The sequence below is a fragment of the Echeneis naucrates genome, chromosome 10 (assembly GCF_900963305.1).
Source record: "Echeneis naucrates chromosome 10, fEcheNa1.1, whole genome shotgun sequence".
NCBI lineage: Eukaryota > Metazoa > Chordata > Actinopteri > Carangiformes > Echeneidae > Echeneis > Echeneis naucrates.
Window position 1 is genome coordinate 9909334 of NC_042520.1, and position 20687 is coordinate 9930020.

At 38.0% G+C, this 20687-nt stretch overlaps 1 protein-coding gene across 1 annotated transcript in view; it reads left to right on the forward strand.

Moving 5' to 3' along the window:
- The window catches only part of mrpl11 (mitochondrial ribosomal protein L11), a 39050-nt gene that overhangs the window by 646 nt on the left and 17717 nt on the right, over window positions 1–20687 (forward strand). The window contains exon 2 of the mRNA XM_029512704.1: window positions 12388–12566. Within this exon, the coding sequence (XP_029368564.1) occupies window positions 12444–12566 (123 nt within the window). The 5' untranslated portion in view covers window positions 12388–12443. The remainder of the gene's footprint in view (window positions 1–12387; window positions 12567–20687) is intronic.

The window sequence follows — 20687 nt, forward strand, 5'->3', positions numbered from 1 at the left end:
ATCGCAGGGTTTTTTTAAGGCTAACCACTAAATCTTTAAACTAAATTACCTTAAAATGACTTGTTTTTTTTTTTTTTTTTCCTGTCAGGTTGATCTTTAAAGGCGTTTTGAAAACTAGCATATTGTCTGCAACAAACAGTTATTTAGATAGTCAGGTAATCTGTCGATTATTTTTAAAGATTACTCTGTCATTAATTAGATAAAAAAGAAAAAAAAGTGAACACTATTTCTCGATTTTATTTCATCAAACTAAATCCAGCAGTGCTGTGTTGCCGTGCAATACAAAAGCAGGTCCACTCGTTTTGCACAGTTGACTTCTTTGGAGTGCTCCCAGACTCTTGCTGATGTGGTTCGGCCATTTTTCTCCGTGATAGCATTAACTTCCTCTGCTGTAACAACCTAAACTTCTGCTGCACCGCCATTTTTCGGAGACTTCCTCCAGAGATTCGTCATGTGACCTACTAATGGCAAATTGGTTCTTCTCCTTGTCTTCCTGTTCATCGGTGGTCAGCTGCTAATGGTTCTTTACCTCCACCACATTAAGAAACGTGGCCACTGTACTTTGGCGTATAATAACATAGACATAACCAATTCATTATTAAAATTGTTAGCAACTAATTTAATTATTGATTTTTATCCATTTTAACTGATTAAAAGTTATTTGTTTGATTAGGTGTTGCAGTGCTAATATTGTCTAAGAAATTGCCAAAAGTGAACTTGAATTAAAAAAAAAAAAAAAAAATTACTTGATCAATATTCAATAAGGCTGTGAAATTAAGATTCACTTGCTCACTTGTTTATTGAATATTTTAAAAGATTTTAAGCATTTAGCATCTGTTCTCCTGTTACTGTACATGTAAGTTCCTTTCTTACCTGACACATAATAATTTTACTAGCATTAGAACTTTCTTATAGCCTGATTCAGACATTTTTTACAGATTTCACACATTTGAACTTGTCGAAGGAAAGGCACAGCCTAAACTAATTACATTAATGACAGTTTCATTCAAGCAGTTGCAGTTTAATGCAGCAGTGAATGATGTTATTAGTTACACCAGTGTAGGACTCCAAATTATTTTCTTGATTGATCATTATGACTTTTAAATGACAAAATAATTTGAAAAATTCCTTTTACAATTTCCCACAAGGGTGCATGCTTTAATGTCCTATTTTTTCTGATCATCAGTCCAAAACCCCGAAATATTCAGTGTACAATGACACAAAGAAAAAGAAAGAAATCTTCGGAAGGTGCAGCAAGCAGATGTTGCCTGAAAAAATACCAAAACAATTATTTGAGTGTGATGGCTGGTAGATTTTCTGTGGGTGAACTAATTGAATAATCAACCAGTCATTACAGTGTTACCCATGTGTTTGACGTGTCAGAATATCTGCTGTGAAAAGGTCGATTTATTTTCATTTTCATTCTTATTCACCAATATCTTCCAATATCCACCTAATATCTTCCTGATTGATCTTTATAGAATGAGGAGATCCTTTCCAGGTTATGATTTAATTTGGCCTTGTTTAGAAATAGTTAAACCATTAAAAGCTCATAATTTTCACGATTTAATTAAGGTCATGATTTTTGCATGGACTTGTCAGCAGTTCACATGGAGAGTTTATTATTGCACAGGGACTGATATTTCAGTTTAAGGATCATACTAATATATTCAGTAATAATTGTTATTCGTTTTGTTGATCCAAAGTCATGCTAAGGCTAAGGAAAATAAAAAATAAGTTGATGACCTGTTTAATGAATATAACTGATCAGGGAAACTCTGATATTTCTAATGACATTGACAAAGAAACTATTTTATTTAATCTCCAATGTACTGTTCTGGTGCGGCTAATACAGTAGATAAGATCAGAGCCTTCTTGCTCTGTGTCCAAAGATTTCCATTTCTACTACTACGGCTTTTTAAATTGCTGAGTCATTCCTAACTGCACATCCTTGGCTGCAAAATCAAGATCTGATTTGTAGATTTCTTGCAGCTGGAGTGATACAGTTTCCACTTGTTAATTCTGATGTCCATCTCCAAGTTGCCTCACTCTGTTTTATTCTGCTATAAATCAGTCATACTCTCCCAATATTTTGAATATGAGGGCCGGCTGGAGCAGGAAGGGAGCAGATGGCTCCAAAGTTCAGTGTTTACTGTCACGTTTTGGCTGCCGTCACACTTGGCTTGCTGTTTCTGAGCTGTAATTCTGAAGGCTGAATTTTGTAATATCAGAGCCTTCTGCATCAACAAGTCTGCTTGAGGTGGGTGTGATGCTTATTCTGTGTGTGTGCATATATAATCTTCATCTGTCACTGCATTGCTCTTTCTCCCTCTCCTGCTTTTTGACGCATAGTGAATGAATACCATTAACCACATATGACCTACAATAGTGTTTTCTTCTTTTTGTACATCCAGTCTATATGAATCATGAATCCAGATTTAAACTGTGACTTAGAAGATAAAGGGAGAATTGAGGTTTTAATGTAACATTAGCCTGTTGTGTGATAGGCCAGTGAGTGGCTTTGTGCTCTGAAACTAGAATAAAGAAAATTACAACTATGTAGCACACCATATACAATACACATCACTGCCACTAAATACACGAGAAAAGGATTTGAACTGAGTTCTCCTTTAGTTTTTCTGTATTTCTCATTTACCTTCTCAGTTGCTGATTTAGATTTATTTGGAGCCGAGGTACTTTGTAACACATTTGATCTTACCACTCAAATGTGATAGGGAGAAGGAAAAGTAATTCAGGCGAGCCAGTAAAGAAAACAGTCTTCCTGGGATTCGATCAGATACAGCAGAGATAATACATGCCAGGAGTTTGGACTGAAACTCATCACTATTCAAGTACAAGGTCCTGGTTTGAACCCCAGGCTGTGGTGATGGGCACGTGCTGCCTCAGTAGTCAACTTTTTCATACAACAGTAATAAAAAAAAGTGGAGAGGATGAATGCTTATTTTATTAACCGTCTTATTTTTGTACTGGGACTGTAAAAAAACTGCAGCATAAGTGAAGTATGCAGGCATACTGTACATTACAGCCACATGTAAATGTCCATGAGCTTCTCATTGCAGAATCATAGACATTAATAAAACAGTCTCCACTCTACTGTGAAGACTCCCTACAAGATTTTCTTCCATTTCAGCAGCAGCATTAATGGGGTCGGGCAGCATTGTTTGGTAATAAGGGCTTCCCTCACAGCAGGTACTGAAGCTCATAACAAAAGTAGTGGGGTAGGGTTGAGGTCAAGGCCCTGTGTGGAAAAGTAAAGCGGTTGGAAGTGCAGTAAATGAAAATATCATCATATGCTGTTTCATTTAGATTTCCCCTTACGAGAGTTTAAGAAAACCTTGAAAAACAGTCACGTAATAATAATAAGTCAAATATACTGAAAAAAAAAAAACCTCGGGAACAATTTCCACACAGAAATTCCTAGTAAAGTTAACTGAGGATATTCTTAAGTGAAGTCTACTTGCGAATAAGTATTAAATTTAGTGCAGAAACACTTGAAGTCTACTAGCTAATTCCTGTTTTCCTGAGTAAAGTTTACTCAGTCTACTTCAGTAAATTTTACTCTTAGACTACCAATTTACTTTACTTACAAATTGCTGTAAGCAATATTAGTTTTTTTTTCTAAGCTTTTAATTGGCTGGAGCTAGTTCTTATTTTAGCATTATTTCAGCAACATCACCTTGAAAAAAAAAAAAACAAAAACAAAAAAAACCCCCAAAAACTCAGTAACAATTTCCACACAGTGATTCTTTGTAATTTTTACTCTTTACTCTTCTTACTTACTCATACTTAAGTAAAGTTAAGCATGTCACAAAACATGAAATAATTTTTTAACCTGCGCCTTTATTTGATAACATTGGTGCAAGATACTGGATACATTTCAAAACAGTATTATTATTGTGTGCTCTGATCTGAGACAAACATTTTTAAATACAAAGCATCAGAGGTCCAATGTTGCATCTCAGAGGGCGTTGACGAGGACATTAACAAAGACAATGTCAAATCAAATGCCGAAAAGTATCACTTTAAAGTGAAATAAGTGAAACAAAGTGCAGTCAGAAACATGTCACTCTCTTTTAAGATATTTTAAAGGTAACTCCAGCAATTGTATGTAATCTTTCACAATGTGCTAACTAGTTTTCTTACTAGCCACAGAGTATTTCCTCTGAACCACAAGCCAAACAATTCAGTAGGTTCAGAAACTTGCATGGAAACACTCATCTCATGATAGAAGTTTGTTGTGCAAAGCCCGGACTTTGGGAGTCATCTTCAGGATGTTAAGCTCAAGAAAAAGCTTGTGAAACACTTCAAATGTGTATTTCAACGTTTGTGGGTAAGTCAGGGTCATTGCATAGATAAAGCCCATGAGCAGAAGGCAAGCCTTTGCAACACTTTTACAATCATCAAGAACCTCTTTTCCCTCGATGGTGATCGACACACGGGCAGGGGTGTGGCCTTCCTGTGCAGCATCTCCATGGATGACAAAGATCTTCAAGACATGATGAGCATGGTCATCTCTGATGGCTTCATTGCTGACATCCTGTCAAACACGTGTATCAGTGCTCAGAAGCCAGCATACTATAGATATTTTAAGTTCCTGAATATGCAAGAGGCGATTCACTGGTTGGGCAATTAAAGCTTCCTTGAAAAATTATATTTAGTCTGAATTAAACAATTTAACAAATTTTGTAAATGTTTACATCATATCAGCCAATAGCGGCTGGCGTTGTGGGTGGCCATTTTAACTACCGTTGCAGCATTGCACCGGTGTGTAGCTGCTCTCCTTCAGCTTCTGTCGCACAGAGTTGCACCCGTGAGACAAAAGGCGCTTCCGCACAAAACACTCATTGATCAGAAGGCCCCCATAAGCTAATACAATTAAGACACACTATATGTGCAAAAGTATTGAGACACATTTGCAATCTAATTCACAGACACAACAGCTCAGTCATACATTCTACTTTTACATGTTAAGTTTTTGTTGACACTCTGTTAGGTGATAATTATAATTTGCTTATTATTGAGGTTGTGTGTTGCTGGTGTACTTGGCGCAAGTGTTCCTAAGATTTTCTCCCCCACAATGAATGTTAATGGATTGGACAAAAGTATAAGGACACTGCTCAATATAATGCACTGCAGTACACCAGCACTATCCACTATGACCTCAATAATAAACATAAAGTAGAAATATCACCTTTCTGACAATGTCAACAAAAACTGAAAATGTATAAGCTTCGTAAAAATTTATGACAGATCTGTTGAATTGGATTGCATTAGATTGCAACAATGCTTTTGTATATAGTGTATAGTAAACACACAACATAAAAACAGAATTTGAGGAACAGAATACCTTTTTAAAAAAGCATGTATGTATCAATTGCGTGTTTTACTCCAAAATAAAAAAGGGTGATAAATGTCAACAAACACAACAAAGGTGTGAATTGTATTTACAGATTCAAATCACATATCACCCATCTTCTGCATTGTTACCTGAATGGTCAGATGTCTCTTTATAACTTCCCACTGTCAGCCTGCAGCACTGCTGATGTCTAAAAAAGAAAACACAAAATGCAATACAAATACAGTAGTAATGTATCTTTAAATTTGTATTCATGTTATTATAAGACATTTATTGAACATACTTTAAACGCCATCTATAGCAGAGTCTTACAAGAAGACATACTCTTGAAATTAGGCTTTAATCACCACAAAAAATTCACATTCATAATCTGTATTTTATATAACACAAATGAACTCATTTACCTTAATAAGGCACTATTTATATTTTTAATAGCTTTCCAATAGTATTTATCTTTGTAACACATTGTTTTAATTGTAATATATTCCACTTTGGAGTGACGGGTAATATTTACATAACGAAATGAGGATACGTAATAACAAATAAACATCAAGTAACACATTAAATAAAAGGTGACATTTTATTTATATATATATATATAATAGAGAGAGTATATAAAGTATACAGATAAAACATGCTGAAAATAACTCCTAAGTTAAATTTGATCATTAATATTTGGCAGAAAAATAATAAATAATTTTAATGTGGAGTTGCTGCTGAGTCTTTTGTTACACTATATCAATTTGAATATCTTTGGGTTTTTGACTAGTTCATAAATAAAACAATTTCTTCGGTATGTTTCAATTATGCTTATTGATAGATTAATCACTGGTGGATGTCTGGGGGGGATGAGCCAATGTAGACATGAAGAAATGCGCTGCTGTTGAAATATGTGAATAATTTAGCATATTTTCAGCTAGTCCCTGCTGCAAGGCATGATTGGAAGATTTTCAACCATTTGGTTTGCTTTTCCGATAAAGTGTACTTTTTTTTTTTTTTTTTTTTTTTTCTTCCCCAACTAAAAGTACCACGTTTAATACAGGAAACGTAGACTCAGACCAAAAGCAACTTGACACTAGTGTGTTCAGGTATGTTATAAAATCATAAAAAGCACTTAAGTCTGACCTCAAAGCAGCTGGTGTTAATAATCACTCACTTAAAAATGTTCATGCCTGGAAATTGCCAAATTGAATAGTTATTCTTTCCAAACTGAAGATGCAAAGTGCAATCCAGAAACGCTATGTTACTGTGACTCCAAAGCGTCTAAAACATATTTTTGTATTATGTGTGTAAATTATACATACATAAGCTGCCTCAGACACCAGGCAGAGGTTCGTTGAGTGAATGCGCTTCAGTGTGTTGTGTGATTATTGTTTAGTTTTGAACTACAAAATTGCTAAGAATCCCTCTGGTTTTAAGATTTGGCACAGATCAAATGTCTGCTTGATGGTGAGAATATCAGCTAAATGTAAGATTAATTTAAGTGGTAACAGCTTCACTGGTATATATTTTTATTTAACTTTTTCAATTTTTATTAACTTAATTCCGATCTGAAACATTTTTGCCGCTTCCTGCAAATTTTGTTGTCAACGGCTGACATCTGCTGTTTCATCAGACTATTTAATGTAAAAGGCATTTCTTTCTGAAAGTGGGGCAACAATGATTTGTTTAGATTGGAAATGTACAGATTAGCTAAAACCATAGAGAGCTGGACCCTGTTGATTCACATCTAGGTTGAGTCAGGATAAACCAGGTCATGCAGGTTCCCCTTTTCTGTCTTGTGGGAACATTCAGACTCTTCTTGAGTTCTATGTTTTATTTGACTGGCCTTTAGCACTTGGCATTCAGCAATCAATAGCTCCAGGGCCAGAGTTTGATGGGATGAATACCAATGCAGTGGAACAGCATTGGTGTATAACTGGCACTCTATAACTTTATATCTGATGTTATCTCTTTATCTCATCCAGAGCGTATCTCGTGTGGCTCAGTCAATGATCACAACCCAGTGCATTTTGTCTGTTTGGCCACTACATTAGGCTCATTGATTACAGTTAATCTGCAACTCCTAATTCATAACACGGTGACATGTAAACAAATAATTTATCCCAAAGTTCCCTTCTGCGTGTGAAGGTCCTTTCTGTTCAGTTATTTATGCATTTAATAGAAATGTAGTTGCAGTATGTATTGAAGGACACCAATCATTTATTGTGGCTCTAATTATATTCAGCTTTCCTGGAAAGATGGACAGAAACAGGAAATTGCAATTACAATTTTAATATGCATTTTAATTTTTAAAAGTATCTGTAGTGGTCCCGCTCTATTCACACATCACACACTGAAGTTTCCTGGTAAACTACTGTGTATTAGTCTGTGTCTTGTGTAAAATGTGAAGGTTACCACTTGATGGACTGGCAAACCAAGACTATAAGAAAACCAATTGTCAGGGTAGTTTTAAGTGAAGATAAGAACAGTTCAGTCCCTTTCCTTGCAATTTCAGAGAATACTAATCATGGTTACAGTTTGCAGAATGATTCCGACAGGTTTTATCTGCATAAAGAGATTGAAAAAGAGCATTTTTTACTGTTAAAACAGAGTGATGAGACTGGAATAAGAATATGTTGGTTCTTATCAGATTCTAAAAAAATTAAACCTTCAGGAGAAGAAATGTGTATCGAGTAATGGATCACACATTTCAAACCTAACCCGTGATTGAAGCCCACAGCAGTATATTTATTATCTTGACTAAAATCATCTTAATTAGGACTGGAAATTATCAGCTAAGATGTAAATACCGTGTCATCAAAATATATGGAGAACAGTGAGAGCAGTGCTGCACATATAAAATCCTATATTACAGAGTGTAATGTTAGAGTTCTTCGTTGTATGCCATCTCCACACACTCATCCCTCATCCATTCCAAAAGAATTAAATGAAATCTTATCTCTCCATCTCTTTGGTTTGTTACATTGGTCACCGTGGCCTAATACCCAGAAACTAAAGGGATTAACTACCACAGCATACGAAGCACGAGAATTGTTAACTGCTGCTTGAAAGCCCTGAGTTTGTATTTTGGCCATCACCATCTTGGTCTTTTGAAAGCCAAAAAAAAAAAAAAATCAAACAACCAAAACATATTTGGAGGAGACGGAGCTGAGTAGGAGTCAGGGGTGTATCTGACCTGCTCTGTACTCGATCCTGATTGTTAGGCAGGTGGTGTTTTCTGGTACAGTCAATCACGCATTAGCCACACCCTGATGCTGGACTTGCGTTATGGTCCATTTTCCTCTAAATGGACCATAATTTTATAAATTAACATCACCTTGTATTGAAAAAGACATGAAACTAGTGATTGAGACTATAAATTCATTAGGAAAATGTTCACTGAGCTAATAAATCAAGTGAAAATTAGGGCCATTTTCACTTCAGTACAATCTGACTTATTTTTACAACCATGGACTCACCCCTTGATGGTCATTAGATAAAATGTAGGTTTAAGGCTCTTGAGCAAAGGGTTCACTTTTCATCCCTGGAGTCTACGTCCACTTATGTACATTACAGAAATTACATACACATTATTTGGGTTCATCGTCAATATCTGCAGACAATTTATTTTCTATCCAGCCAGTGGATGTTGATATATTTCAACTTGGTTTAATATTCCATTCCTGACACCCAGGAGTCTAAAATAAACAATTATTTGTGTCTGTGTTAATAGCTTGTACTGCTGACTAGCCAAGTTTTGTCTGGTGGGTGTAAGCGCTTCAACCCTACACTGGAGGTTTAGGATGGGATGGAAAATAGTGCTGGAAAAACATTAGCCAACCACACAAAACTGCTGTGATAGAAATAAAAAGTGGGGGAAAGCCGTCACTGACACATGTTAGCACTGCATTTATACTCAAATGAATCCTTGTCATAATTTTATGGTCAGGATAATAATTTTTGATTCTTTATTTCATGCAACACAGCATCTGTTTTATTATAAAATATTTGACATTTTCTTCTCCTACTCCAATTTAATTTAGCTGAGATGAAGACAAGAGGACAGATAAGGTGCAACAAAGGTTATTTAATCAGACTTGACTCTGTGTTGTTGCAGGTACAAAGCCTGATCCCACTGAGAAATCAATTAGTATTCAGCTTTTATTTCAGCACACTGCAGAGGAGGAAAAAAATGAAAGACATAAAGAGAAGATCTGATTTCCTGTAGGCTGATGCAATGTCAGTATTGTTGATATTGAGAAGGGTCTAGGATTTCCAAAGCAAAGTAACCTCTTTTAGAGCCTTTCTTCCATTTTCCAAGAACATCATCTCACAAGAGATCACTGTAACCTTGACTTACAAGTAAACAACAAATTTAGAAGCTTTATTGATGTTGGCTACTGTTTGGTAATTTAGAGTAAAGAGAAAATAATAGTCTAAACAATAAACAGCCATGGGCCTCCCTCATGCAATTAAGTCCACATTTTAATAGCAAACTGATTAATTTCTTAAATCCAAGTGAACCTTATTCTTGAAGTGCAGTCCGTTTTAATTATGCTGAAACGCACCACAGAAGCTGTCGTTACTGCTCTGAGGAAACCATGAGAATTTTCTTATTATAATGAATAGGTGATGTGAGAAAATGTTATGAGTTTTTACATGGGTAGTCCAAAATCAGATGATATTTTTCACAGCAGTATGCAGACTGCACATGACAGGTGAGATTTTCCTCTGGCTTTTCTCCTGTGTGCTCAGCTTTATTGACATGTTTACCTCTGTCAAAGGTATTGCGTTTTCCACCCCTGATGGTTTGTTTGACAGGGAGCAAGAGAGCTTGAAAATTTCCAGATTTTCTAGACAGCTTTAAAAACAGTTGTTTGAATTTAGAGTTTGGATTTTGTCAGTGATAGATGACTCGGAAACCAAAACTACATAAGCTGATAGCACGAAACTAGGTGCTAAATCCTAAAGGAAGAATTGTGAGAAAAAGAATTACATTTAACCTGGGGACAAATTTGTTTGCTGCAGCAGCAATTTGTAGAACGGTCCAACATTTGTGGTGGTTTTTGGTCTGTTGTAGCTCAACTCACTTTCCTTTAAGTAGTAATTTAAATGCCTGCTTTTTGGCACATCATTTATAACATACATTTTGACGAAATGCTTTTACGGTGCACAACTACAGGGCCCGAACAGGTCGCTCTTTCTCTGTGCTTCTTGTTATCGACAGCGCTGTTGCTGGTAATTACTGCAGGAGTGTAATATTCATCCTAAAGAGCAGCTCAAAATTGTCTCCGTTCCTTCCACATTACCACAGCTTTGATTTGATTATTCACAGCAAAACAATCCCCCGGCTCTGATTGAGCTTTATTGCCTTGAACCATGTTTCCACCACTGCACACTCAACCATGCTGCCATTTTCCTTGAATCTAATGTAAACTCAGCTGCTGAAACGCACTGTCAGCTCAGTTGTGATGCCTAATGTAGGTCAATTCTCCTCCAGTGTTCACTGCTTGGTCTTGTGATGAGTGATTTCATTTTGCGAGGGAAGTTCGGTTTTATTATTCATACTCCAACAGAGATTGGTTTTGCGACGCATTAAAGCATGACATTGTCATTTCCCCACTCTCAGGACTATTATTCCCTTTCCCCCAAATTAGAATTAAACCCAACATTTCATGCGTGCCCCAATTTTTTTCTCTTGGTCTCACGAAACCCTCCCTGGACATCTGGTGTGCCATTTCACAACAGCATTTTTACTTATTGTTCTGCAGCTTGCTAATAAAGGATTCATGAGCAGATTTAACACACAGGTTACTGGATATCTGCCTTTTCTAACTGGTTCAGAAATGGTTCTGAACTGCAACATGATTTTTATACAATGAAGTAGCTAAACACATTAGGGGAGTAGCATGAAATTGACCTCTGAGAAGTAGCAGTGTTATGTGAGTTATATTGCAAAGACAGCTATTGATGTAACTCAAACAAAATGGATTCTATTTATGGACTCTTTGCAGTATGCATATCACCTTAATGCCCTAACAAATATTGCCTCATGGTAGTTGCACTGTAATGGCATCTGGATAATCAGTGGCCCAGACAGAATCACAACTTTTCTTAGAAGGAGTTTCTTCCTGTTTGTTGCTCTAAAGCAGCATGAGGTTTTATATATCTTTTTGGTACTGTCTTTCCTGTTGATCTAATTGGATACCCTCTGTTGCCTACAATGAATCATTGCTGGACCTCTTCTCTCCCCTGAAGTACTTATTTTTATTGAATACAGGGTTCCCTTGAATCACAAGGCTCAACCTTAAAACTTGTATTTGTCCCTTGGCTCCAGTCATTGATCTTTTTTTTTTTCCTCTCTTCTGTTTTTTCGAACTATGTCAGTATCACTTTAATCCAGTGGAGGATTATGGTCCTGCTTTTATGTGTTGTGCCTCTCTAGAGAAAGGCCAAGAATTCAGGCCATTTTCCCCACTGCACTAGGTGACTATTAATTTGGTAAATGTGTTTTAAGGTGGGATGAAAAAGCTGCCCCTTCTTTGCTTTCACATATGGGGACTATACTTCCATTCCTCCTTTGTGTATCACTGTTGTCACTTATTGCTGCCCTGCCCTTGACTCTTGACCTCTCCTAATGCGGAGGAAGCTTTGCTGCAGTACAGGGAGTTAGAGATGATATGGTGGAGGCATTTTAAACTACACAACTTGTTAGAGAGAAGTTTAAATCCTGCCAGTTGTTAGACGCCTCAACATGGCAAGCAACTCACTTGGGTGCTGATCCACAGTGCAGGCACCTGCAGGAAAGCGTCTCTCACTGAGCCAATCGAAGGCAAAGATTTTTATTTATTTATTTATTTATTTTTTATTACTCACCCAATACAGAATGGAAGGCCATGGATTTAGCCTTTAGGCATCAGTATCGACTTCAGTGTATGATGTTTTAATGAACCTGGCATGTAAATGATTTGTTGCAGTAGTGTATGCTTGAAAGGCTAATTTGTTCCTTTTTTCTGTTGGGTTTTCAGTGAATGGATTCTCAGTTGACTCCGTGGCAGATTTAAGGCTTTCTAGACAGACCAGGATGTCAAAGATCTCCAAAGCAGCCAAGGCTGTGAAGAAACTGGATGCAGGCGGCGTAATCCGGGCTATAGTGAGGTCGGGACAAGCAGCCCCTGGGCCCCCACTCGGCCCCATTCTAGGACAGGTAAAATTACTTTTGGTTTTACTTCATGTTGCCTCTGTTCTGTCTGAGTAATCAGGAGTATTAACTTAATTGCAGGAATAGGGCTTCATTTTACCAATTCACCTTCTGCACACAGTTCTTATTAACTTTGAGACAACCTGATCCTTCCCCACTCTCACTTTGCGAATCACATAGTTGCCTCTCTCTCCTCAGTCACCTCAGCGTACATCTGCACCAGCACCTTCATCTCTTCAGCCCTATTCATATTCCCATTCATATTCTTGTCGCACAGCTCCATTGTGCAGGTGGGTGCCACACTCAGCCTCAGTCTGCAACTATTTTCTCAGTTTCTATGCCAGAGCCACTAACACCTCCATCTGCAGCAGCTGTCCATAGACAGTATGCTCACACTTTATAAGCCAGTTGATGAAATAGTATTGAAACTGTGAAGATTTTGTCTTAAATTGTTGTATTCTTCTATCTGTTTGAATTGCTATAGAGAGACAGCTGAGGTTGTCTTGTTTTGTTTTGTTTTTTTTGGTTTTTTTTTTATTATTGCCCGGGGATGCACGACTACAAGTTTTCCGTACTGATGCTGACAATTCCAACTACAGAAATTTGTTTTGACTGCCATAATAGTAAAATAAGTAACCAGTTCTCCAGCACTTAGCAATATACAAATGGCTGTTTGGAGTAAGTGGATAAAAATTACTGAGGCCAAATTTATTTTGCAGTAAATAAAATTACTCTATTCTATACAGTTACATGCCAACATAAATATCTGATCATTAACTTCAGTGTCTTTTATCACACAAGTGCATTCTTTAACATTTAAATTTCATTTTACACCATAAAAGCACAATCGTCTCAGGTTTTAATGGTCATTCAGCCATTCAAATTTGATTGTCCTTTGCAAGATTGAGTGAACGCAATCCGGTGGCTCATTCTCTCCATACTAATGATGTAGTTAGCCTTTTTAATGGACAGTACTCATCAGCCTTGGATGCTGTTGCTCTCTTGGAATCCAGATCAATTCTCAGTTAATTCATTTTAGGGACATAATGATGACAACAGGGAGCCATGCATGATTAATAATATCAGAAAAAAACTATGTTTAGGCGTCATAAAGGAATTAAATGATGTGAAAACATCATCAGTGACAACACCAATGCCAGGGCCATTTCTTCATGTTTCTATCCAAAAAGAAGTACTCTTTTCCCAACTGCACAGTGTTAACTATTTTCCAGAGAAAGTTCATAGCTGATGAAACATTGTCTCCCTGCCGCTCCAGGATTTAGTTTTAGTGCTTGGAATTACTAATAGAGCCTCAAGTTATTTTAAAGACATTTGTCCTCTTGACTATTCTTTTTATGGTTTAATTTTATGAACATTTTCTGAATTTGTCGAGAGACTGAAACATTTTTTGAGAGATGTCCTCTTAATTGAGATACTGGAACCCTCTCGTGCCAAATGTTTAGCATTTTGCTTAAAAAAAAAAAGATAAACCATCAACCAGGGGTGGACAGTAACAAGTATTATTTTTGGGGGATACTTCACTAAATTTGAAGGATAGATATTTGACTTTTTACTCCACTACATTTCTATTGATGCTCCATTACTCGCTACCTTCATGCTATTCTAACTTTACTCGTTCATTGTTTTTAATTGTAATTGTTTTTGTAAAATGCAAACCTCTGTGCGTGTTACAAAAACAATTACAATTAGGAGGAAAACAAATAAGAAGCATATGTAACTCAAATATTACATACTCTTTTCCAAAAGTAGGCTTTTTTGAGAAACTTTGAAAATTATTCCATAATTAAATGAGCGCCCAGTTCTGGGTCCCCCTCTACCCTGGGCCCGGGACAGCAAACCCGTTTGACGGGCCTGGCCTTGCACACTGACTTCGATGTGGGCGGGGCAGGTAAAATAAATTCATGACGCACTCTAACAGGACCATGAAATAATGAATTTGTGAAATAAGTATATATTTTTACATTTAATGAACTGGTATCTGGTGTAGTCTCATCCTGTTCCTGGTCTGGTTCTGTGCCGTCACCGGTCTGGGTCCTGGGGGAGGGTGCCGTATCTGCATTAGCCCAGTCCATTACTCGTAACCGCGCCCTTCTTATTGCAGGGTGGCGGTGGTAACCACTACGCCACCGTGCTGCTCAAGTTACCGCATACATTTATATCAACCCAGACTTGTTCAGGTGCCCACACCAGGAATCAAACCCCTCCCCCTGTATTGGGGTGCAGTGGTTGATCAACATCCTCCATCTGTATTTTTCATTTATATCCCGAACTGGGAAACAGAAATATTATATTTTTTATTATAGATATGATATATATGATAGATAGCTACTTTATTTATCCTGAGGGAGATTCACTGGCATGCATCACTCACACAACAGACAAACAATAAGACATACAGTACAGAGACATGCTGCCTCACCTTCACACTGCAATGTTCTTTACTTCCCAACATGACAAACAGCTCGTTTTTCAGATATTGTGCTAAAACAGCTGGTTAATGTCCACACAGCTTCACTTTAGGAGATCAGACTCCGGGTCTTCTGTCCTCAGTCTCTCGTTCACTTGTCCCATGGCTGCTGAGCATTCCCCTTTAAGCAGGTGGCCTTGTGGGTAATGTGTGATGTAGTCAGCACGTAGCCATGTTGTGTTGTGTGTTTGTCCCTCTCTTCGGTGAGCGGTGTGAGAAGTAACACCAGCTGTAGCCGCTGTAAGCTTTAGTGTGATGAAGTGTGATGAAACTCCTAAAAGTCCTGTGTTGTGTTGAGCTGAATAAAGTCGGTCCATGTGTTCAACTACTCTGCCTCTCCTCTTAGCCCGGACTGGTAGTTACCATGGTTACCAGCGACAACGAGCCAAGCTAAGGTGAAACAGACTTAGCTTTGTAGCTAGCTACGCTAGCATAAGCTGAGCTAGCTAAAGTGCGGAGCTGTGACTCTAACTCACTAATTCTCAACTCCATTTTTGCCGTCATCCTGAATCTATGACAAGAAGTACGATCATAAAAGGAGGCAGAGGAGGAACTAGACATGGTCACACACACTGGAGCAGGAACCATCAAAAACATGCAGGACAGTGGCCCTCCAGGACCGGAGCTGGAGACCTCTGGGCTGGACCAAACCCCTCCAGAGACCGGTTCTTGTAGGGCCTCTTTAACTGAATTACTTGTATTTGAGTAATGTTTGACAAGGAGTACCTGTACTTTTACTCAAGTAGTAAAATTGTGTACTCTGTCCACCTCTGCCATAATTTAACATTCATTTGCCCTTTGATTATTTGACTGGTAATTTCAGCTCCACCACTGCACTCTGATTTAGTCATAACTGCCATTCTCTCTCTGCGCGATCATGTCTTCCTGCTCACTTTACTTATAAAGAAATCCAAGATCTCACAGAACTTACTCTGTAGTTATTTTCCTCTGTTGAGTTTTTCACTCAACGTTTTTATTTTATGAGAGACAACTTTACTGTTTTAGTTCGCTTTTACTACTTGCAGAGTTATTTTCAGTCACAGCAGACAGCTGTTTTCAGCTGAAAAAACTCTAAAAACTCTAAATCCCATTTTATAGTGTCTGCCCAGCACTAAGTATCTGATGAAATAGTGACTAGCATTTAGCTGCTAAAACTCCACGTTTTTTCTTATGAGCTGGAGAGCAAAACAAAGGTCAAGAGAGTGAAGGCTTAACAACACCTGTGGTTAGAAACACAATCGGAATGATATACTGTGTATTTTCAGATTTAAGGCACAATTTTATTTTATTTTTTTTATAAAATTAGCTCCTATTTCTCTTTAACTCTTGAGATGCTTCTAGAGCTCGGAGACAAAACTGTGTCAAGGCACAGATCTGGAAATGGATACAGAAAACTTGAATGCTGCACTGGAGGTTACCAAGAGTACAGTGGCCTCCATAATTCTTAAAAGGAAGAACTGTGGACCAGGACTCCTCATAGAACTGGCCGCCTGGCAAAACTGAGCAATCAGGGAAGAAGGGCCTTGGTATGAGATGTGACCAAAAACCTGAATTTTCCTCTGGCTGAACTCCAGACATCCTGTGTGTAAGAATTATGAAGCCCACAGCACTTTTAGGAACATCAAATGCAGCAGAGTCTTTTTGTTGAGCTCTGTGCCTCAACTCCACTCCAGACTGATGCTGGAAATAATGATAAAACATCTCTTTCTGAATGCACTACATATCCGTTCCTTCTGGCTATATAAACAAGCAACAGTTTGCAGATATTTTTTGCTTCATCTTAAAAGGTGATGACGCATCTCATGTTGAAGGCCCTTTTTAAGAAACTTGCAGATTAATGTGACTGTTTCTTGACAGTTAAAATACAGTGAGCGGCACAGACTTGATTCCAACAGCTCAAATACACCCACCATTTTTTTTTTTTAAACCAATAATAGGTGGATCTGTGCTTTAATCTCATCCCATTTCAGAAGCCTTTTTCCTGCTTAGAAATACAGTAGACACTTTTAATTGCTGCCAAAGAAAGAGACCGTAATAACCCAATTTTACCATCTCTTCACAGTTTAGAAGTTTGATATATATAATTGATTTTTACTGATCACATTTAAGGCTCAGTTAAAGCCTCCTTCCCTTTAGCTACACTGGAGGTCTCTGAGTTCCCTCTGAGCTGAGGGGAAAAAAGAGGCTCATTGAATTTTTCATCTTGGCATTCTGGCCATTTATGTTATCAGTGCTTTAAGATTTCACCAACCCTTCACTACCCAGAGGAAACCCACGAGGAGAACATTCAAACTCTGCACAGAAAGGCCCCAGGCCTTGGAACCGAACCCACAACCTTCTTTTTTTGGGGTAACAACGCTGACCATGCACCGTGCTGCTGTGCTGCTCCAAATACCGAAACATGTATTCATTTAAATTCACTTCTTGACTGACTAAGCATGTTTTGAAGGCAGCTCCCAATAGGCATGCATAAATAATAATCACACATTTCTCAATAATTCTTTATGTGATGTCACATTGACGTGAGTGCTGGTGTGTCAGTATCAGAGGATGTGTGTGGTATTTTTGGTGTTCTTCGCTTCAGAAAGAGAAAAAAACGTTTCTTAGCCAAGTTTACCACCATGTATAGTTTTTATTGCTGTGCCAGTGTGTGGCCCATTACGTCTTTGACTCATGTTCTGTCCTGCCCAGATATTCACCTTCAGCCAAAAGTTTTTAAAAAATATAGATGAAGATTTGTTTGAATTTACCTTTTAATGTAATTAGTTTTTAACTTTTCACCCTGGAGATTTTTTTTTAAACATCCCGCTCAGTTTCATGTTTTTGTTCTTTGGAGGCCTTCTCTGTTATTTCTCTTTTTGTTTGTTTAGTTTATTTCCCTCAGTTTCCTGATTTTATGTTCTTTACAGCTCGTTTCATATTTTCTCACCTTCTGTGTTGGCACAGCATAAAAGCAAATGTATGCTCGATGAGGGTTACAGGGTTGATTTAGTGCTTTATATAAGCAATGCCACTTTATGCTATGTAATTCAGATTTTTTTTAACCTCATCAGGAAGTCATATCCCAAATATTCTTTATTGGTTTTGAAATGGACCATTTTGCATTATTGAATTTTGCTATATTTAGATGCAAATAATTTAGTTTTTATTACATGACATATACATATCATGACACTTTTTACACCAGTAAAATGTCTGAACACTCCTTTATTTTTCTGAAATGAGGCAAATCCTGAGATTTGATGATCTGAATTCTCGTGGGATGTTTGTTTTTTAATGCATTTAAAGGACTCAACAAAGTTTTTTCTACTTTTGATTTTAGCAGCAGGTGTAACCCTAACATCCGAAACCAAGATTAGTATGAATTTTCTCCAGTGCTGTATATATGATAAGGGTCTCTTTTGCATCATTTCTGTCTTGCAGAATATACTTTGAAGTTCTCTCCAAACGCTATAGTGCTGATGGTGTGTGCTATGATGAATGATTTAGACATCTGTCTATTAAATGTGGCTCTTGCTGCCAGAGTAGGTGGGTGTGAGCTCGCAGGCAAACTGTAGCTGTCGCTGCATCAGAGACAATGAGGTGAGATGGGTTGTAACCAAGCGAAACAGCCATATGTTTGTCTAGAGGTGCCTCCTTTTGGACTGTTTGCGATGTTATTGTTGTCGGGCAGCATGTTATGTACACTTGTCTCTCTCAGCCTGTGCCATCAAACAAACAAAAAATGAATGGCAGGCAGCAGTCGCTCTGTTGTAGGCAATGGCCCCAGCCCTTTAATCTTAGCCAGCCTCTCCTCCTCAGTTTTTCCCCCCGGTGTCTGACTAACCACCCTTGACAGTAGAAGTGCAGAGAGGGAGGCTACCTGTCGGCTGGGGGGCAAATTTAAATAAACGAGAGAAATAAAAAAGAACGAAAGACAAAAAAAGGGAAAAGTGACTGCTTGGGTACAACAGAATAATTACAGGCCAGAGTGAAATTAGCACAGCCGAACAGGTTGAAAGCAGAGAGAGTGTGTCAAAAGAAGAAAATAGGCAAGAGTCTCAGGCACTTTTCTTCACGAGCGGGTTATGAGAGTTGGTGGTAGCTGAGGGAAAACACTGAGCGCTGTGTTCACAACTCAAGAGGTGTAAATTCTAGGAGGTAGTCATTTGCAGAGGCTGCTGCCTGTGCATTCACTGCCTTAGTATTATGGAAATATGAAAAGTTGCCCAACAGTCAACCAGAATGCATGTTTTAAAATGCAGCGTGAGGAAGGGAGGAGGAGATGAAAGAACACGGTAGATGAGAGGTGGTGCTGTCTACTACACTGGTTATTCCTGTTTTTGTTTTTGTTTTTTTTTTTTTCCTTAAAAGTCTCTCTGAGCTGAAGAGAAATTCCCTGCTGAAACTGAAAATGAATTTCTTTTTGTGGCTGAGTGTGTATATTCATCCTAATACATCCTGTAAATACAGCTGGTAAATCAAGAATAAAGCAGTGAGAATAGGTGCTTGCTTTTTGATAAACGGCCTCAATTTCAATTAATAGGACCATTAAAGCTCAGAGGAGAGGCTGACGGGTGCATTCCCAGCTGCTGGGAGCAAAGTGCCAGTTCACTCTAAAAACATTAGGCACGCTCACTCCAGCTCTTGACATGTCCACACCGTCGCATCAAGACTTTCAAGACTCTCTCCTTCAGCATTACAGGCAGACAACACAACAGCACACTCAAGGATTACTGTGAGAGGATCTGGGCTGATGGGGCTGCAGGAGTAATTGTGATAAATGACGGCCTTTTGTCAGCATGCCGTTCTCTGAAGCATGGAGCTTTTCTGCCTTGAATATGTTAGAGCTTCCATTCTCCTTGCCAATTCAAGGAAAAGAAAACATAAAAACATGCAATTTTCTTTGACTGCAGACTAATGGCTGATTGGCTTTGATATAGTGGAAGTTTTTCAAGTGTGAGCCTGTTATTTCTCTTGCAAGACCCTTGGCTTTGAAAATTTTGAATGAACTGCTGTATTTTCCGTATGTGTGGACAACAAGCTGCCACTAATGCACCTACATAACTGCCAATAAAATGTCAACACTAGTCAAGTACGAAACACTTTATTAGTTTGCTCTCAGTCCTGGAGGTGTAGCTGACAACAGCTGTGGATTAACTGCACAGTATACACATGGTATATTTCCGAGTCCCAGATGGTGCACGTAATGTGTACGCCCCTTCACAAACCTGGAGGCTGGTAGCTCCATGAGGAAACAAGGCACTTGACTGTACTCTACATCCTCTACACCTGCTGCTCTAACCCACAACATCCAAATACCACAACACCCACATCATAACACGTTTGTAAATGAAAAGGTCCTACCCATTATTCATATGGGATGAAAAAGTTAACTCTTTTGTCTAAAGTGGGGGAAAAAAGGGATTTGATGGTGGTACAGTTAACTGTCCCATTAAGGTGGAGGCAAGTACAGATAGTGAAACAAAGTTAACATGAATTTTGAATCTGTTTTGAAACTGTAAAGGGATTACTTACATTGGTATTCTTAGCAAAATACATGTCAAATTTTTGTAACAATAGGATTCAGTTAATGCAAAATGCTTATAGTCCATCTTTCAGCCCTACCACTAACAGATTAATGGAAACTGTTTCCTTAA